The sequence below is a fragment of the Macaca mulatta genome, chromosome 12, assembly GCF_049350105.2.
Source record: "Macaca mulatta isolate MMU2019108-1 chromosome 12, T2T-MMU8v2.0, whole genome shotgun sequence".
Classification (NCBI taxonomy): domain Eukaryota; kingdom Metazoa; phylum Chordata; class Mammalia; order Primates; family Cercopithecidae; genus Macaca; species Macaca mulatta.
The window spans coordinates 56,437,254-56,456,489 of record NC_133417.1 but is presented as its reverse complement, the minus strand read 5'-3'; the positions used below and the strand labels follow the sequence as shown (position 1 = coordinate 56,456,489).

At 36.8% G+C, this 19,236-nt stretch overlaps 2 protein-coding genes across 52 annotated transcripts in view; one reads left to right on the top strand and one right to left on the bottom strand.

The window, feature by feature from the left end:
* Positions 1-17,052, top strand: part of NEB (nebulin) — a 225,846-nt gene extending 208,794 nt beyond the window's left edge. For 3 of the 50 annotated variants that reach the window (XM_015110094.3, XM_015110093.3, XM_015110120.3), the window contains 16 exons: positions 36-128; positions 1,409-1,501; positions 3,514-3,606; positions 4,557-4,649; positions 5,168-5,260; positions 5,855-5,947; positions 6,540-6,632; positions 8,613-8,705; positions 8,999-9,091; positions 9,396-9,488; positions 10,345-10,452; positions 10,557-10,740; positions 11,091-11,183; positions 12,335-12,481; positions 12,781-12,887; positions 16,475-17,052. In XM_015110094.3, the coding sequence (XP_014965580.3) occupies positions 36-128; positions 1,409-1,501; positions 3,514-3,606; positions 4,557-4,649; positions 5,168-5,260; positions 5,855-5,947; positions 6,540-6,632; positions 8,613-8,705; positions 8,999-9,091; positions 9,396-9,488; positions 10,345-10,452; positions 10,557-10,740; positions 11,091-11,183; positions 12,335-12,481; positions 12,781-12,887; positions 16,475-16,648 (1,743 nt within the window). In that variant the 3' untranslated portion in view covers positions 16,649-17,052. The remainder of the gene's footprint in view (positions 1-35; positions 129-1,408; positions 1,502-3,513; positions 3,607-4,556; positions 4,650-5,167; positions 5,261-5,854; positions 5,948-6,539; positions 6,633-8,612; positions 8,706-8,998; positions 9,092-9,395; positions 9,489-10,344; positions 10,453-10,556; positions 10,741-11,090; positions 11,184-12,334; positions 12,482-12,780; positions 12,888-16,474) is intronic. The other 47 variants (XM_077956947.1, XM_015110096.3, XM_077956948.1 and 44 more) reach the window with 33 other exon arrangements.
* A 1,973-nt stretch (positions 17,053-19,025) lies between these two features.
* The window catches only part of RIF1 (replication timing regulatory factor 1), a 69,424-nt gene continuing 69,213 nt past the window's right edge, over positions 19,026-19,236 (bottom strand). For both annotated transcript variants that reach the window (XR_001438575.3, XR_013401987.1), the window contains one exon: positions 19,026-19,165. The gene's annotated coding sequence lies outside the window, so the exon portion shown is untranslated. The remainder of the gene's footprint in view (positions 19,166-19,236) is intronic.

The window sequence follows — 19,236 nt, the reverse complement described above, 5'->3', positions numbered from 1 at the left end:
TAAATGTCCTCTGGGTACTTTCTTGTATCTCACAGGTTTTGTACAAAGAAAATTTGGGGAAAGGAATCCCAACAGCTATCACTCCAGAGATGGAGAGAGTCAAACGCAATCAAGAGAACTTTAGCTCGGTATTTCTTAGGGGGCCAAAAAAAAAAAAAAAAAAAAAAAAAATCCCGTAATTTTATTTAAAATAATAACACCTTACAAATGTAAAATTACTAAATTCATATAATGAAAATAATAATACCAAATATTACCTCAGTTTTCAACCTGAATCTAATTTAGTATTTAGTTCTGGTGTGAAACTTTAACTGTGTTTTCTCTAAAACATAGATATTTATCACTTTCTTTAAAAACCTGTAATACTCTGTTTGCTTCCTCCATTCCTCCTTTAATAACAGTAGGTGTTTCTAACTGGTGTGACACAAGTCAAAAGTAAAATCTAACACCCTTTCAAAAGGACAATGTAAATTAGAATTTTATTTGTATTTATTGTGGCTGTTTGAGGTATTCTTTGTGTTTGCAGCTTAAGTTTTTTTTTTCGATGTTTAGATGTTTGTTTATTTTCCGTAAGTTTTGGGGGTACAGGTGGTTGGTTACATAAGTTCTTTAGTGGTGATCTGTGAGATTTTGGTGCACCATATCTGTAGTCTTTTATCCCTTGCCCCCTCCCACTCTTTCCTGTAGGTCCCCAAAGTCCATTGTATCATTCTTAGGCCTTTGCGTCCTCATAGCTTAGCTCCCACATATCAGTGAGAATATACATTGTTTGGTTTTCCATTCCTGAGTTACTTCACTTACAATAGTCTCTAATCTCATTGGAGGTCACTGTGTTTGCAGTTTTTCTTAAAAGAATGTCATTCTTAAATATTTTCATTCAAAGACAACATAGCAATTCACAGTAAATATAATTTACTTGTCTTGGCTATTTTTTGTACGCTATGTAAGATACAAATAATTTTTCCTTTGGAAAACTTTCAGTATCATTGAAAGCTAGTATTATTTAGCTTTCAACATTTATTCTTTATTTTGTTCCCCCAAACCTACTTCTTTTTCTCTCTCGTCTTTCTTTGGTTCCCTAATTTAATGTTACCAACAACGCATGAATATTAATTTCAACTAGTTTGAACGCTATTTGATACTCCTGTCTTTGAGAGAAGCCCTACATAAGTCAAGCCACTCCTGCCGGCAGCCTGGCAGCTGTGTTTTTAACTGATGTCTTTTACAGACAGACATCCTGTGTGTGACTAAATGTCCAAAGGGGATCTATAGTTACTCTATTTTTAAAAGTTATTGAGGTACTTCATCATAAAAACAACAATAAAAATACTTTTAGGCTGTTTTTTTAGGTTAAGTCTACCTAAAAGATGGGTCCAGGTTGATTCATTTGTTGGTTTTGTGCACACAGATATTATACAAAGAGAACTTGAGCAAGGGGACTCCCCTACCTGTCACTCCTGAGATGGAGCGAGTCAAACTCAATCAAGAAAACTTTAGCTCGGTATTTGGGAGAAAGCTCTTTAACTCCTTATTAAAAAATAATAATTTCTATAAAACAGAACATCTCACTGTTCATCCCTTTATAATAATCAATTTAACAAAATCTTTTTTTGTAAATCATATCAACTGAATCCTTCTGTTTTCCAGATCTCCTACTCACCATTTGATTCTAACATTTTATACTTTCTATAATAGTCCCTTAAAACTTTTTCTTTCCTTCTCTTTTCACCTTTATGTTATTGTTGGGACTGCTGAAGTTAATTGATTTCTAGAAAAGAAAAACCAAACAGTAAAGCTCTTATTTACTTGGAACTCTTTTTATCTGATGTTTCTGGGTTAGAAATGCAAGAAAAGATACTGGACTTGAAGCCACATGTAGAAATGGTGGCTCTTTGGTGGGAACAGGGATCTTCTTAACATAGACCCTATTCAGATAAACAGTAGCACCAAGAAAGAAAATTGCTCCATATTGAAACGAAAAGAAATCTTATTTTGGGCCAGGCGTGGTGGCTCACATCTGTCATCTCAGCACTTTGGGAGGCTGAGGCAGGCGGATCGCTTGAGCCCAGGAGGTCGAGACCAGCCTAGGGAACATGGTGAAGTTCCATCTCCGCTAAAAATAGAAAAAATTAGCCAAGCATGGTGGCAAGTGCCTGTAGTCCTTGCTACTTGGGAGGCTGAGGTGGGAGGATCGTCTGAGCCCTGGGAAGTCAAGGTTGCAGTGAGCCGTGATTGGGCCACTGTACTCCAGCCTAGGCAACAAGAGTGAGACCCTGTCTCAAAAAAAAAAAAAAAAAGAAAGAAAAAAAGAAAAAGAAAAATCTTATTTTGATACTTATGTAAAACAAGCCATTTCATGAATAGAAATCCAGGCCTTCTGATTTTTTTTAAATATACAAATCAGATCATGAGCTTACATTTAATGTTATTTTCTCTTTTATTAATATTGTTGCTGAAAAGCTCTAACACACAAATTGTTATTTGTGTATTATATAATACACAACTCTGAAACTTCTATATCAAGACCTTAGGTTCACTTATACCTGTGATGGAGAATCAAATGTCATTAGGAAAATTTAGATGGATTTTTTTCTGGGGAGCTGGAATTAATCCAAAATATTTTTAATTGTCAGTTTTAATATATTCTAAAAGTTTGATTCTTTGACATAATTAGATCAGTAACTTTCTTTGGTCCCACTGTCTTTTTGTTCTGTTTTTAATTACTATTCACTAACAATACTTCAATTTGGTTAAATTTTCAATGTTAAGTTAATACGTCTTTTGGAATGTTATATTCATTGTTTTCCCTGTGGGCTATTATTATTATTATTCCTTTTATTGAAAGGCTTGCAACAATTTTCAAAATCATTTTCTAATTATTTTCTTCTATACTAGAGTAAGTATATTATTGTTTGTATCTATTTGAAACCTTAATGATCCTGATGATCCTGTACTTTTTTTTAAAGTAACCATTTGTGTTAATTTTTACACAGATTGCATTTAGGCAAAATTGCCCAGTGGTGCATAAGCCTATTAGATACTGTGGAAAATAGACAACGCCATATATTGACTTTTAGACTTGACAACTCTACAACTTGAACGTAATGACAAAGACCAAATTGCCATATTGCATAGATTTGGCCTGTTAAGACAAACACTTTTTGTAGAGAAAATAAATATTTGCTAATCTAACTTAAACATTTTTCTATTGTACACTGAGTATTTTAGTGGTCTTAGGAAGTTATTTGTATTTTTTTCCTTAATTCCTGGCACAGGAAATACTTATATTCAAGTTGCAAAAAAAAGATGAATACCAAAATACACTGATATTTCACTAAGGAAATACAAAACATGTTCTCACCCAGATCTGTGCCTGAACAGAGAGGCTGACTTGTTGAATTTGTCTTTTCTGTCTATAACGTCTATAGTTTTATACCAGGTTCCCCACAAGGTAGATGAAAGGGCTGTTTTGACTGCTCTTGTTTTTTCTGGATGCTTTCTTGTGTCATACAGGTGTTGTATAAAGAAAACGTTGGAAAAGGGATTCCAATCCCCATCACTCCAGAGATGGAGAGAGTCAAACACAATCAAGAAAACTTTAGTTCGGTATTTAAAAATAAAAAATCCCTTTAACTATTTAAAAAGTTTTAAAAAGATTAATGGCTAGATTTTAAAAATCTAATCAACTCATCCCAATAAAAAATTTGACCCCTCTTTTTCCCAACTTAATGCTGCCATTTCCTATGAATCAGTTTTCCCCATTTTGGCAAAACATTAATATAATCATTTAACTTAATAAAAAAAAAGTGTTCAGTATTATATTCCTGCTTTTACAAATGTAACATTCTGTGTCTAAGCATCCACATTTATACCGCTTTAGCAAATTTGATCTGAACCTAAAGCTTAAACAAATGTATTTTGCAAAGATCCGACTATTAGCCTCGTTTCTTATTCTAACCTTTTCTATCTCTACTGTTATTTGTACAGATATTTTGAAGTTTCTTTTTAGCACCTTATCATTGCTGTCCATTTGCCTTAAACATCGTTGTTCTCAATATGTTCACCCAACTAAAAATTAAATACTTTGACTTCTTTTGAAAGTGAACAAAAGAAGAGTTGTGTGGATGTGTCGCCATATATACAATGTTTGTAAAACCCAAATATCCTTATGACTTATTAATAGCATTTTCAAATCAAAAATAACTTCCTTGGTTTTATTTCCATCTCTTGCTTGTTTCTATTTTTTTCCCTCCTTTGTAACAAGCTGGGAAAGACTAATTGCTGTCTTTCATGGTTGCTCAGTGCTGCAGAGATTAGTTCAAACAATGAAAATAACAAACTTTCTTTTCATATTTCTTAGTTTTTGCTGCTTTTTCCTGCATTCCTTTGCTTTTGAAGATGTCTTTAGGCTCAAACAGTTTGAGTCTAAAAGCTTCTGATATTTATCTTCCTCTAACTCACTCTCTTCCTCCCTCCCTTCCCACTCCTAACTGCTCCAAAGCAGGGAGAAATGGACTGATTGCTCTTTTTGTTCTGGATGCTTTCTCATCATACAGGTGCTATACAAAGAAAACCTGGGGACAGGAATTCCAATCCCCATCACTCCTGAGATGCAGAGAGTCAAACACAATCAAGAAAACCTTAGCTCGGTATTTTGGAAAGAAAGGGGAAAAAATGCCACTTAACTTCAGAATTAAACTGATCTTTACGTTTATTTTTGTTTTAAACCCAATTTCCCTTCCTTTGCTTCTAATATATCTTATATTACAAAAGGATATACTTTCCCATTTCTATAATACAGTTAATGTCAATTTTTTACTTCATCTGATATTTACAAACATGTTTTAAAAATAATGAATGTTTCCATTTGTGTGGATAACAACACCGAGATCTAACAGTCTCAAATCCTCACCGTACTCACAAAAATGAAAAAAAAATTAACATGGATAACTCTGACAGCCTTTTCCCAGCAGCTGAGGTCCCTGCTTCTCTAGAGGATGCAGATTCCCCATCCCAACAATGGCTTCCACTAAAGTAGTTGGTAGCATTTTGTCAGCATATAACTTCTGGTTCCTTGGATGACTCTTTTTTTCCTCACCCTTAAAATGTCCCAAGAAATGAAATGTTACTCATGGTTGTTTTTTCTGGATGCTTTCTCATCGCACAGGTGTTATACAAAGAAAACATGGGCAAGGGAACCCCTTTACCTGTCACTCCTGAGATGGAGAGAGTCAAACACAATCAAGAAAATATTAGCTCGGTACTTTGGCAAGAAAAGAAAAAAACTACTTATTTAATGATTTTGAAAACTTTCATGATTTAAAATAATACATATTAACCCTACTTTTTAAAGACAACTTAAATTTTGTGAATTTCTTCAGCAAATTTATCCTTTTTTCCTTTGGGCTACTTCTAGCCTAACACCATTCCCATTTCTAAAATACAGTTAATTTCAACTTTTTATTTCATCTGATATTTTCAATCATTTTTTTTAAAATAACGAGTTTTTCCGTTTGTGTGAATAACACCACCGAGTTCTAACAGTCTCAAATCCTCATGTGACTGATTGGGAGGCACCGTACTCACAAAAATGAAAAAAAAAAAAAAATAACATGGGTAACTCTGACAGCCTTTTCCCAGCAGCTGAGGTCCCTGCTTCTGTAGAGGGTGCAGATTCCCCGTCCCAACAATGGCTTCCACTAAAGTAGTCGGTGGCATTTTGTTAACATATAACTTCTGGCTCCTTGGACACTGTTTTTTTTCTTAACAAGGAAGTTGACCTTACCCTTAAAACCTCTCAACAAATGAAATGTTACTCATGGTTGTTTTTTCTGGATGCTTTCTCATCGCACAGGTGTTATACAAAGAAAACATGGGCAAGGGAACCCCTTTACCTGTCACTCCCGAGATGGAGAGAGTCAAACACAATCAAGAAAATATTAGCTCGGTACTTTGGCAAGAAAAGAAAGAAAACTACTTACCGATTTTAAAAACTACTTTCATGATTTAAAATAATACATATTAATCCTACCTTTTAAAGACAACTTAAATTTTGTGTATTTCTTTAGCAAATTTATCCTTTTTTTCCTTTGGGCTACTTCTAGCCTAACACCATTTCCATAATACAGTTAATTTCGATTTTTTATTTCATCTGATATCTTCAATCATTTTTTTAAAATAACGAGTTTTTCCGTTTGTGTGAATAATAACACTGAGTTCTAACAGTCTCAAATCCTCATGTGATTGTTTGGGAGGCACCGTACTCACAAAAATGAAAAAAATAAATAAATAAATAACATGGATAACTCTGACAGCCTTTTCCCAGTAGCTGAGGTCCCTGCTTCTGTAGAGGGTGCAGATTCCCCGTCCCAACAATGGCTTCCACTAAAGTAGTCGGTGGCATTTTGTCAGCATATAACTTCTGGCTCCTTGGACACTGTTTTTTTTCTTAACAAGGAAGTTGACCTTACCCTTAAAACCTCTCAACAAATGAAATGTTACTCATGGTTGTTTTTTCTGGATGCTTTCTCATCGCACAGGTGTTATACAAAGAAAACATGGGCAAGGGAACCCCTTTGCCTGTCACTCCGGAGATGGAGAGAGTCAAACACAATCAAGAAAATATTAGCTCGGTACTTTGGCAAGAAAAGAAAGAAAACTACTTACCGATTTTAAAAACTACTTTCATGATTTAAAATAATACATATTAATCCTACCTTTTAAAGACAACTTAAATTTTGTGTATTTCTTTAGCAAATTTATCCTTTTTTCCTTTGGGCTACTTCTAGCCTAACCCCATAATAACAAGGTTGCTTTAATCCATAAAGTTCTAATATCAAGAAGTAACAGATTTTCCAATAAAATATCCTTTTGCTTCTCTCTCCCCAAACTTACTCTCTATCCACTATCCCCAAGGTCTCTTTGTTTTAGATATGCTTGAAACGTAGGATGGGTATGTGTGGGGTGGTAGAGTAGGTCCAACGGGGCTCTTTCTTGAATATGATTTTGTTGTGTTTTTGTGTCAATGACATCAGGTTCTAATTTACCCTGTCAGATTTTAACAAAGAGACCTTGGGAAAAACAATCCCTGATCCCCTCCTTTACGAATAATGATACAAATTATGATCCAATAGTAGTTTTGGCAATTATCAATTTACTTAAAAATGAAAGAGTCACCAGAATGGCTTTTTGTTTTACCAATTTTCGTTTTTTGTTGTTGTTCTTTAGTTTTACTGTAGTCTTTAACTGCACACTTTAGAAAACCATTTCCTGTAAGCTTGTGCTCTATGACATATATGGTTGTAAATTACCCAGGGATCGAGGTTTGCATGGGGACTTCAGCTTTCAGTGGCAGATAACCTGTGGTCTCCACATTGCCACTGTCTGTAGGTTTCTCCAGTACTTGAGTGCAGTGCTTCTAAAACATTAGCACACATCAGAATAACCTGGAGGGTTTGTGAAGCCAGATTGCTGGGTCCTGCTCTAGTTTCTCATTCTGTAGTTCTGTTATAGAGGGGGCCAGAGAATTTGCATTTTTAACAAGTTCTCAATACTGACCTTGCTGTCCAAGGACCCCACTTTGAGAACCACTATTTCAACAGAATTCTTCCTCTTGAATGTCACTTCCTAAATCTCCCATGTTTCCAAGAATGACACTGAGGGGGAGATACCGAGGTTGAGGATTTACCAGGATGTGTTGTATGTTTCTCATTTTCTGTTGATTTACCATGACAGTGATATAAGAGCCAAAAACCTTATTCCTTAATAAGGTCTGTTTTAGAGATGTTGTATGAAACTAAAGTAAGAGGCAGGGTATAGAGGATAGCAAAGAAAAAGGGGGTAGGGGAAACCCTTTGCTTTGTCTGAGGGCCTACAGTTTTACTGATATGTCTATGAGAGTTTAAGTGCTGCAAAACAGTCCAGTAGAAAAACAGCTGCTGTGGGCCCGGTGCGGTGGCTCACGCCTGTAATCCCAACACTTTGGGAGGCCGCGGTGGGAGGATCACAAGGTCAGGAGTTCAAGACCAGTATAATCAACATGGTGAAACCCCGTCTCTACTAAAAAATACAAACATTAGCCGGGCATGGTGGTACACGTCTGTAATCCCAGCTACTCAGGAGGCTGAGGCAGGAGAATTGCTTGAACCCGGGAAGCGTAGGCTGCAGTGAGCAGACATCGTGCCACTGCACTCCAGCCTGGGTGACAGAGCGAGACTCTGTCTAAAATAAAACAAAACAGCTGACATTAGGAGCAGCATCAACCTTCTCAGTGTGATTGCAGTTCATGCCTGTAACTCCTGTTTAGATCATCTCTCAGGGGCTTGACATTCAGAGACTAGTGGTTAAATGATGGTGGTTTCGCATCCTTTTGAGGAACACCACAGGTCTCTCTTGCAGTCCTCAAGGGTTTCAGGGCAGGGGCCTATCCTGGAAACATTGTGTCTTGCTGTAACAACACTTAACTTCCTTGGGAAACATACTGCTTTCCATCTAACCTAATTGCCCAAATAGTTTGGGGCCCTAAAGATAATCAAAAGTTATCTGTACCATTTCCTTTTTTGGTAACTAACTCTTTTTCTTTTTGGCTTTTTGGATCCATTGGATTCACATAGGTTTTGTACAAAGAAAATGTGGGGAAAGCCACCCCAACCCCTGTCACTCCTGAGATGCAGAGAGTCAAACGCAATCAAGAAAACATTAGCTCGGTATTGTCTTGAGAAACAAAAGTGCTTTTAATTTTGCAAAATAACTCCTGCAGTTTGGCCTGTTCCTAACCCTGTCCCAGGTTAAAAACAAACAAAATGCCAGTTACATTTGCATCTGCTCTAAATATCACACTACATTTACTGTAGCCATTAACTATTTTTAAGCTTTCTTCTTGAGAGGTGTTCTCACTAATAGTAATAGATTAAACATAGCGTTTCCCCCCAACTTGCAATATAATTAATAGTAATTATTACCTCGTAGTGACTTTCGGGCACAACTTTGTATCTCACAGGTGTTATACAAAGAGAACCTGGGGAAAGCAACCCCCACACCTTTTACTCCTGAGCTGGAAAGAGTGAAACGCAATCAAGAAAACTTTAGCTCGGTATTTTAGAAAGGAAAAATAAATCCTTAAAATTTTAACAGCCCTGGCACACATGGTTATACCACTAATTTATCTTACGGTTTTTCCAAAACTTTTGTGTATCTTTAAAAATTCTTCCTTGTCCACTTAAACAACAAACCAACCCCACGAGGTCACAGTGATTTTACTTAACTTTTGCTTCCTACCATAACATTTTAATGGCTTTACCTTCAGTGTGATATAACTGAGCCATAACACCAGCTAAATGATTTTCAGACCTGGTTTTCTGCTGTCTGATGCCTGGATGCTCTTTTGGCTTCCCTAGGTATTGTACAAAGAGAACATGAGAAAAGCAACTCCGACACCTGTTACTCCAGAGATGGAGAGAGCTAAGCGCAACCAAGAAAACATTAGCTCGGTATTTTCTAGGACTAAAAAGAAATAGTGCAACAACTTGGAAAATAACATTTTAACATCATAAAAACGCGTTTCTCATTCAACTGAAAAACACACTAAAATGTTAAAAGAGAAAAATGCAACATCTTGGAAAGTAACGTTTTTAACACCATAAAAATTTGCACTTATTCAACTGAAAATTTACACTAAAATTGACATTAACTGTGCTTTTACATTCCAAACCATCATACTAAACAAGATAATTGCCAATGTTTTCCTTCCCCCTTATACTTTACTTGAGGTAGTTCTACATAACCAGCTATAACAAATTTACTTCCTAACATCCTCAATCTTCTGCTCTCCTATAGTTTTAAGATACTTTATGATATGGGTAATACTCTGAAATGAATGCCTTCTTTGGATATATTTTGGGGTTTTAGTGTCTGGAGAACTTTGATTTCTATATTAGCATACTGGTTTATGAAGTCTGGACATAACCTAAGGAAAATAATCACTTGTTTTAAAGGACAGTTCTTTCAAATTCCCTTCAATATCAGATTTAGAGTCAAATACCATCAAGTATGTTGATGCTGTAATTCCTAGCAAATTTCAAGAGGTCACTTTCTTTTCAAAATTATATTGTGCCCCTTCTTTCAAAATGAGTTTCATTTTCGAAGTCAAAACAAGTCCTTTCTCTTCTGCTGCGGGCACTCCCGGTCCCCAGATTAGCCTGTTCCAAAATTGGTCATGTGTCTCACTGGGCCCCTTCAGTTGACCCAAGCGTCCCTCACCAGCTCCTTCCATCTCTATCTGCTGGAAAGGCTTTGAGGTTTCAGATTTAGGACAGCACCACTCATTCATGGTCTCTCCTCGATCAGGTTCTTTATTCTGATAGCTTCCGGAAACAAATACAAGGCAAAGCTGCCTATGTATTGGATACCCCCGAGATGAGACGGGTGAGGGAGACCCAACGGCACATCTCAACGGTGAGTCAGGAATTCTTTAGGATTGGCTGGCTGCCTGTCGGAATGTGTAAAAAGGGTATGGTCATACCATCATATTCTCATAAAGCAAATTTATGACATTTCAGGTGAAGTATCATGAAGACTTTGAGAAACACAAGGGTTGCTTCACACCAGTGGTGACAGACCCTATCACTGAAAGAGTAAAGAAGAACATGCAGGACTTCAGTGACATTAACTACCGAGGTATTCAGAGGAAAGTGGTAGAAATGGAACAAAAACGGAATGACCAAGATCAGGAGACTATTACAGGTAACTGAGCCTGGGTTGGGGGAGCGGATTAACTTTAAGTTACCCGCCTCTACCCGCTTTAACTGAGCGGGTAGAAGAACTAAAGTGACATTATCTACATCAAGTCAAAATATAAAGGACTTCAATCTGTTTTTTTTAGGGGTGCAAGAAAGCTCCTATTATCTCAGTTTACAAAACTGGTATCTCTTCTACCTTATCTTTGTTCTCCTCTGAGGAGAAGACATGACCCAGAACCTAAGCTGGAATAAGTGTGATTCAATCCTCTGGTGGTTGTTAAAATTCATGCCTTGGTTTTCAAGTTATTGGAAAAGTCCAAAAACACTTGTTCTGATCATTGGTTTCCCTTTCAGGTTTACGTGTCTGGCGTACTAATCCTGGTTCGGTTTTTGACTATGACCCAGCAGAAGACAACATCCAGTCCCGAAGCTTACACATGATTAATGGTGTGTTACGCTGAAAAAGGCTTACAACATAAACATCACCATTTAGTATGCTAGGGTCAATGACTTTTATTTGGGCTCTGAAGTTCCTTCCCTCCAGGGTTTTCTGTTTTCTGAGCTGCCCATTTGGCATAAAAATACCTTGTTAACTAGTGAGCAAAACTTATTTTCTAGACAAGTTCAAGTTAGAAAAAATTTTGCTTCACTGCCTCAGTACATGTTTCCTTCAGGCCCATTATTATCATTTCTAATTTTTTTCCAAAGAAAAAACAGTAGTAAATCTTTCTATTGGAGACATAATGAAAATACATAGGCAAAGGGAAGAGAAAGGATTTGACCTTTAGGAACTTCCTGAGCTCTACTGCATCAAGGAAGATTATTCATTACACAAAGCAGGCTGCACAACTTTATGTCTTCTATTCATGTTAAAAAGTAGAATACTAGCCTGGAAAACAGAATGAGACCCCTTCTCTACAAACAATAAAAAAAAAAATTAGCCGCGAGTGGTGGTGTACACCTGTAGTACCAGCTGTTCAGGGGGCTGAGGTGGGAGGATAGCTTGAGCCTAGGAGGTTGAAGCTGCAGTGAGCCGTGATTGTACCACTGCCCTTCAGCCTGAGCAACAGAGACTCCATCTCAAAAAAAAAAAAAAAAAATTTAAAGTAGAATATTAAGTAGAGACAGTCCTCAAGGGATTTGTACTCCAGTTTTCTGATGAAGACAGAAGTAAATTCATGGTTGCATTCTGACACGTGCAATTTTAAAGGTCTGCCCATGGTATTTTGGGAACACAGAGAAAGACTCTAAATTGATTTGCAGTTAGGGAAGACTTTCTGGAGAAGTTAAAGATAGAGTCTGAATGTGAATATTACTATCGATTCATTTTGGTGAGCCAGGAAAATTGGCAGGGCAGAGGGGAGATGCTACAAATAGACTCTTGGATTTGAAACCTGGCTATATGACTTAACTGTTCCATGACCTTAAGCTCTCATCTGTAAAAATAAGAAAGACAAACCTACATCAGAGTAACTGTGAGGGCCTGACCCACGGGAAACTACTTAATACCATGCTTGGCAAAGATAACAATAACTGAGATTCAATAACTGTTAGGCATTACTAACATAGAAATTTCATGTTTGCTATATCTCTCCCAGTCCAAGCTCAGCGCCGCAGCCGGGAGCAGTCACGATCTGCCAGTGCACTGAGCATCAGTGGGGGTGAGGAGAAGTCTGAGCATTCAGAAGCGCCAGACCACCACCTTTCGACTTACAGCGACGGGGGTGTCTTTGCTGTCTCAACAGGTACAAGTGCATGGCGCTGACTTTGGCAGTCATGTCCCACCCGACCAGCTCATTGGTGGTTACTATAAAAGATGCTTTTAGTAAAAAAATGAATTTAAAAAATTTTGATCCTTTCTTTTAATGAGACAAGACTAGAATTGTGGAGGGTTGCATGAAGTTAGATGTTTCATTTTCCTTGATTTCTCTTTTTGAAAATTGTTCTAAGTTGGGGGGAAAAGACATCACTCAGCTGCTAAACACAGAATAAATAATACGTAGCCATTTTTCTTCTTATAAAGAATTTCCCCCCTTCTTTTCAGCTTACAAACATGCAAAAACCACAGAGCTCCCACAACAACGATCATCTTCAGTTGCTACCCAACAGACAACGGTATCTTCCATCCCATCTCATCCATCTACTGCTGGAGTAAGTGAATAATGACTCACTTAAGTAAATTATTCTTAATTTTTGATATGTGCAAACATGAGTATAAGTATTAGGTATTACGGTCTTTTTTTTTTAACCCAACCTTCTATTTTATATAATGCTCTTTTATTACATGTTTCATATTAATGATAATATCAAAAAACTTTCATTATCAAACTCAAATTAATGAAAAGCATTAGTCAATGATTTTTTTAAAAAAACCCAAACCTAAAGCAAAAGCATCAGTTTTGGCTCACTGGTCTCACCTACTATCTTAAACATTTGCTGCTTGGAATCATTTATAGGTTGGGCGTAGTGAATCATGCCTATATTGCCAGCTTTGGAAGCATAACACTTTACGACTGATATGAACAATCTTTGTATGAAGACAACTGTCTTTACTAAATTGATATACAAGGTCTAGATAAGTGTTAGACCTATTATATTTAAGGAAGGGAATATTGTAAAGTTCTAATTTTCCCTGAAATAAACCAATGCATTCAATTCCAATATAAATCCCAATAGCATTTCAAAAAACTGTGCTAATCCTAAAATTTGAAAGAGATGCAAGAATAATCAAGTAAAATTTGAAAATGATAATACTTAAGGACTCAACTAAAAAAGAGCAAAACATACTATAAAGCTATTAAAATTAAATATGGATTTAGCATGGCAATAGATATAAAAATAGATGAAGTCCAGAAACAGACCCTAAAAGAATTATAAATCAGCAGGAAAGGGGTAAGTTATTTAATTACATGATCTGAGGTAACCAGTTATCTATTTAGTAAAATAATAAAATTAGATACTCATCTCAAAGCATAAACTGTAGCTGTACCAAAGATTTAGATGTAAAATACAAAACTGTAGAAGTAAAAAGAATAATGGAGAATTTTTTTTTTTTTTTTTTTTTTTTTTTTTTTAGAGACAGGGTCTCACTCTGTCACCCAGGCTGGAGTGCAGTGGCACGATCACAGCTCACTGCAGTCTCGACTTCATGGACTTAAGCAATCCCCCAGCCTCAGCCTCCAGAATAGCTAGGACGACAGGCATGTATGCCATGCCAGGCTAATTTTTTTTTTTTTTTTTTTGGTAGAGGCTCATTATGTTGCCCAGACTGGTCTCGAACTCCTGGGCTCAAGCCCTCTGCCTGCTTTGGTCTCCCAAAATGCTGGGATTACAGCCATCAGCCACTTAGCCCGGCCACAATAATTTTAAAATATAATGGGGGAAGCCTTCCTAGGCAAATTCCAAAGTCTAGAAGTATAAAAGCCTGGCCAATTTGATCATAAAATTTTAAATGTTTCCATAACAAATACAAACATATCAGACTGGGAGAAAACATTTGCAGAATATATAACAAAAATATTAATATTGAAAAAGAATAAAGCACTCTAAAATTCACTAATAATTCCCCTCACCCTCAAAATAGGATTTGGAAGACTAAGAATAGATAATTTATGGCAAAATAAATAAAAATGGCCAACAAAAAAAGATGTTCACTAGTAACCAGGAATATAAAATAAAAGTGCTAGTAACCAGAAATATAAAAAGTAATAAAGTATATAATACAAAGTATCGAATTGAATCAAATATGATCATATTGTATCATATTCAAACATTTTAATAGCAAACTTTAAAAATTAGGTCAGGAATGGTGGCTCACGCCTGTAATCCCAGCACTTTAGGAGGCTGGGGTGGGAGGACTGCTTGAGTCCAGGAGTTTAAGAGCAGCCTAAGCAACAAGGCAAAACCCCATCTCTATTTGTAAAATTATTTTTATATATACATATATATATGTAAGTTTAAACATATATATCATTTGACCTAAAACTTTCACCTTTAAAAGCTTTTTCTTCAGAAATTATTTGCCCAAAGATAAATGCTAAGATGCTCATTATAGCGTAAGAAAAAATGGTGACAACTAAATGTCCAGAAAAATGAAAATGGCTGAATAATTCGTGATCTTACTAAAATGTGAAATTCTCTGCAGCAGTCAAAAAGGGTAAGACACAGCTATATTTATATGGAAAGACTTCCAAGCTATATTAAATGGAAAGAACAAATCACAGTATTATTTATAGTAATGTTCCACTTATGCAAAGGGGAAAGGAAATCTATTTGTGAATTTGAATATATGCATGTATATTTCAGAATGCAAAAAACAAAAACCCATATAGGTTATATCCAAAACTACTAACCAGTGGCTGCTCCTAGGAAGAAACTTTTGATATTATCAATTATTATATACCTCCAAATTATTACAATTTTAACACTGTGGAGGATAGCTTTGAGAAACTTTTACTACCGGTATGCTCCCAAATTCCTAGAGTGAAAGATGACATGCAATAGTGCTATGGGTTTTCCAATTCTTCTCTAAAATACAAGACTGACCTCTTCAAAAGGTAGAAAAAGGCCATAAATAAAAGTAGCAGCATATTCTTTTCTGTCAGTACACACACACGCACGTTTGCGCACACACAATTTTATGGATACATAACTTAGTATGAAGTTCATACTTTAAAGTGTACAATTCAATGATTTTTTTTTTTAGTTTTTTTCAACCATCACCATAATCTAATTTTAGAATGTTTTCATCACCATAAAAAAAACTGTGTATTCAAAACTCTTCTGGTGAATTAAAAACAAACAAATGCTGGTGCCCACTGGCATTCATTCTCCATCCCCAACTTATCCCTTTCTGCTCCATCCAATCCCAGGTATCCATTTCCTGTCACTATATTATTTGGCTACCCAAGACATTTCACATAAATAAAACCATACATATACTGACTTTGGTGCATGGCTTCCTTTACTTTTGAAGTTCATCCATGTTGTATCATGTATTAGTACTTTATTGTTACTACCCAATAATAGATCTGTATGGATAATACCACATCTTGCTTATGCGTTCATCAGTTAGTGGGCATTTAAGTTGTTTCCACTTTTTGACTATTAAGAGTAATGCTGCTATGGACATGGATGTACAAATTATTGTGCAGACCTATGTCTTCATTCTTCTTGGGTATACACCTAGGAGTGGAATCTGCTGGGCTATAGGGTAATGCTGTATTTAACATGTGGTAACTGCCAAATTCTTTTCCAAGTTGGCTGCACTCTTTTTCCACTCCCACAGTGGTTTATGAAGGACCCAATTTCTCTACATCCCCTCTAACATCTGTTATTGTCTTTTTTATTATCACCATTCTGGCATGTGTGAAGGGGTATCTCATTGTGGTTTTAATAATTTGCATTTTCTAGATGACTAATTTTGAGCATCCTTTTGTGTGCTTTTTGGCTATTTGTCTATCTTTTTTGGAGAAATGTCTATTCATATCCTTTGCCTCTTTTGGTGGGGGAAGGCATTGAGTTGTAGGAGTTCTTCATATGTTCTGGATATTGTCTATCAGATATATGATTTGCAAGTATTTCCTATTTTGTGGGTTCCTTTTACTTTGTTGATGGTTGCACATTCTCTTTTGTTCAACTTAAGTTTGTGAAGTCAGTCCTGAGACATCTCACAAATAGATGTGTGCTGTTGCAAATCCAACATATAATATTTCCCCTTTTTCCATCCCCACGAATAGAAAATCTTCCGTGCCATGTATGACTATATGGCTGCTGATGCAGATGAGGTGTCTTTCAAGGATGGAGATGCCATCATAAATGTTCAAGCTATTGATGAAGGTTGGATGTATGGCACTGTGCAGAGGACTGGCAGGACCGGAATGCTCCCAGCCAACTACGTTGAAGCTATTTAGGCATTTCAAAGCATCACACTTGTCTGCAGGACCTACAGATCCTATTAGACTCTCCACTGTTACCTAATTTCTCAAGCTGCCTATGGTTTTTCTGTGTCAATGTGATTTATGGTAGTACCATCCTTTCACCTTTGGGTTTTAAAATAAGTTGCAGAATAGACATTTTAAAAGCTTCTGCAATATTATTTCTGTGCCTAGCATCTTTCTCCATTATAAACATGTTTTAACATTATTTCTTTTCTAAAACAGGGATTTTGAATATGCCAAACACATTAAAGGAAAAATAGCAGAGATGTTCACTTTTTCCTTGCTTACTGATTGATAATGCTTATTATTCAGTTCTGAAATTATAAACTTACAATCAATACAAACTAGCAACTAATAAAACCTCTAATTCTGCAACACTCTGTGGATGGAATGAGCATTATTTTTAATGGTTTTAATATCTATAAAAATTCAATGAAGCAAATTCTACATAAAATTACTAAAAAATTATCTAAATTTTAAAAATGTTATGCATAAGAGTAGACATTCTCAAAATTTGATCTATACTTGCATTCAACAAGCTTCTCTTACAGTTTTAAGAACACCTGTGGACTCCAATCCTAAACTTCAGGGCTTCCCATCTGCATCCAGTAGGATGGCAGCATGTGGCAAAGGCAAAGGGATGAAGCAACCATAATGGCTTAATGTTTAAGACTGTTCTTCCCAGAAGGCAGATAAGTCCCTGTAACTTTACAGGTGCAGCAATGCTGTCTCAAGCTTCTTAATGTGTCTGAGACTCACAGGGAGCAAATGCTCTTACAAAGAGCGCACTCACTTGCGAATGACCAACATACACCTTTATGCCAGGCACTAGGTTAGATGCTGAAGCTCAAGTGAAGAACAAGAGACAGCTGGTGCCCTCAGGGAATTTACAGACCCAAGAAAAGGCAGATTATGCCTAACCATCCAAATGGTGCCAGAGATTGCTACTCTCCTGCTCCCAAGTCTTCCATCTTGCCTTAAACTGGATAAAAATGCAAGTTAGGCAACAATTCTATTGTGATTTCCAACTCCCAAACTTTTAGAATACTAAAGTAAAGTATATGCTATCTCCATTACAATGAGCCATTTTTTTGTTTGGAGACAGAGTCTCGCTCTGTTGCCCAGGCTGGAGTGTAGTGGCCCAATCTCTGCTCACTGCAGCCTCTCCCTCCTGGGTTCAAGCGATTCTCGTGTCTCAGCCTCCTAAGTAGCTGACTAGTAGGTGTGCACCACCACTACAGGTTGTTTGTTTGTATTTTTAGTAGAGACAGGGTTTTGCCATATTGGCCAGACTGGTCTTGAACTCCTGACTTCAGAGGATGCACCTACCTCAGCCTCCCAAAGTGCTGGGATTACAGGCCTGAGCCACTGGACCTGGCCTGGCTGGTTTAGTTTTAAATTTCCTATTTACTTTATCGGTTTGCCAAGGCACACTTTGCAGTTGCTATTGCAAAAACAGAACTTTTGTCTCTTAGATTTTTCTTTAAAGCCTGGAAAATGTTCAACATGCAGCTGACTTTCCAAGATCCTCGGGTTCACATCCAGATTCAACCAACCATGAATCAAAAATACTCAGAAAAAAGATGGTCACATCTGTACTGAAGAGCTGAACTCTTCTTTTCTTGTGATTAGTCCTTAAAGAATACAGCATAACATATTTACATACACTTACATAATATTAGGTATTATAATCAAGAGATGATTTAAAGCACAGGTCCCCAGCCTTTCTGGCACTAGGGACCGGTTTCGTGGAAAACAGTTTTTCCACACAACAGGGAAGGGTGGGGAATGAAACTGTTCCACCTCAGATCAGGTGTTAGATTCTCATAAGGAGCACAAACCTAGATCCCTCACATGTACAGTTTATGAAGAATTTAATGTGGCCACTGAGCTGACACGAGGCAGAGCTCAGGTGATAATGCGTGCTCACCGGCCACTCAACCTCCTGCTGTACAGTCTGTTTCCTAACAGGCCATGGACCGGTACCATTCCACAGCCCATGGGTTGGGGAACCCTGATTTAAAGTATATGGGAGGATGTGCATAGGTTATATGCAAATATTAGGTCATTTTATACTAGGGATTTTTTTTAACATTCATAAGGTGGGGGTGGTCCTGAAACCAATACGCCATGGATATTGAGGGATGACTATATGTATAAAAGTAGAGAATCCACCAACTAGCCTCAAAAATTATCAACTCACGGTTAACCTTGTTTCTTCTCCACCCAACCAATGCACTCCTCCCATTACCTTATAACTTCCTTATAGTTAATCTTATTATAGGTTAGTCACCTTTCAGTGTGTATCTTACAAAGGACTCTTAAAACATTAATCACAAGAAAATTAACACACCTTAAAAACTGGCAATCAATATCCAATGTTCTAATCTTCCTGCCATCTGCTTGTGCTTGTTGGTCCAACGATACTAGGGAAGTCCTTTGAATATATCTCCACTACCACGTAGGCTGCAAAGAGCCATCTTCAAGAAACTATAAAAGGGAGAAATTAGGTCTACGGGTTACATCTCAACCAAATCTCACTCAAATGTATGAACTGTATT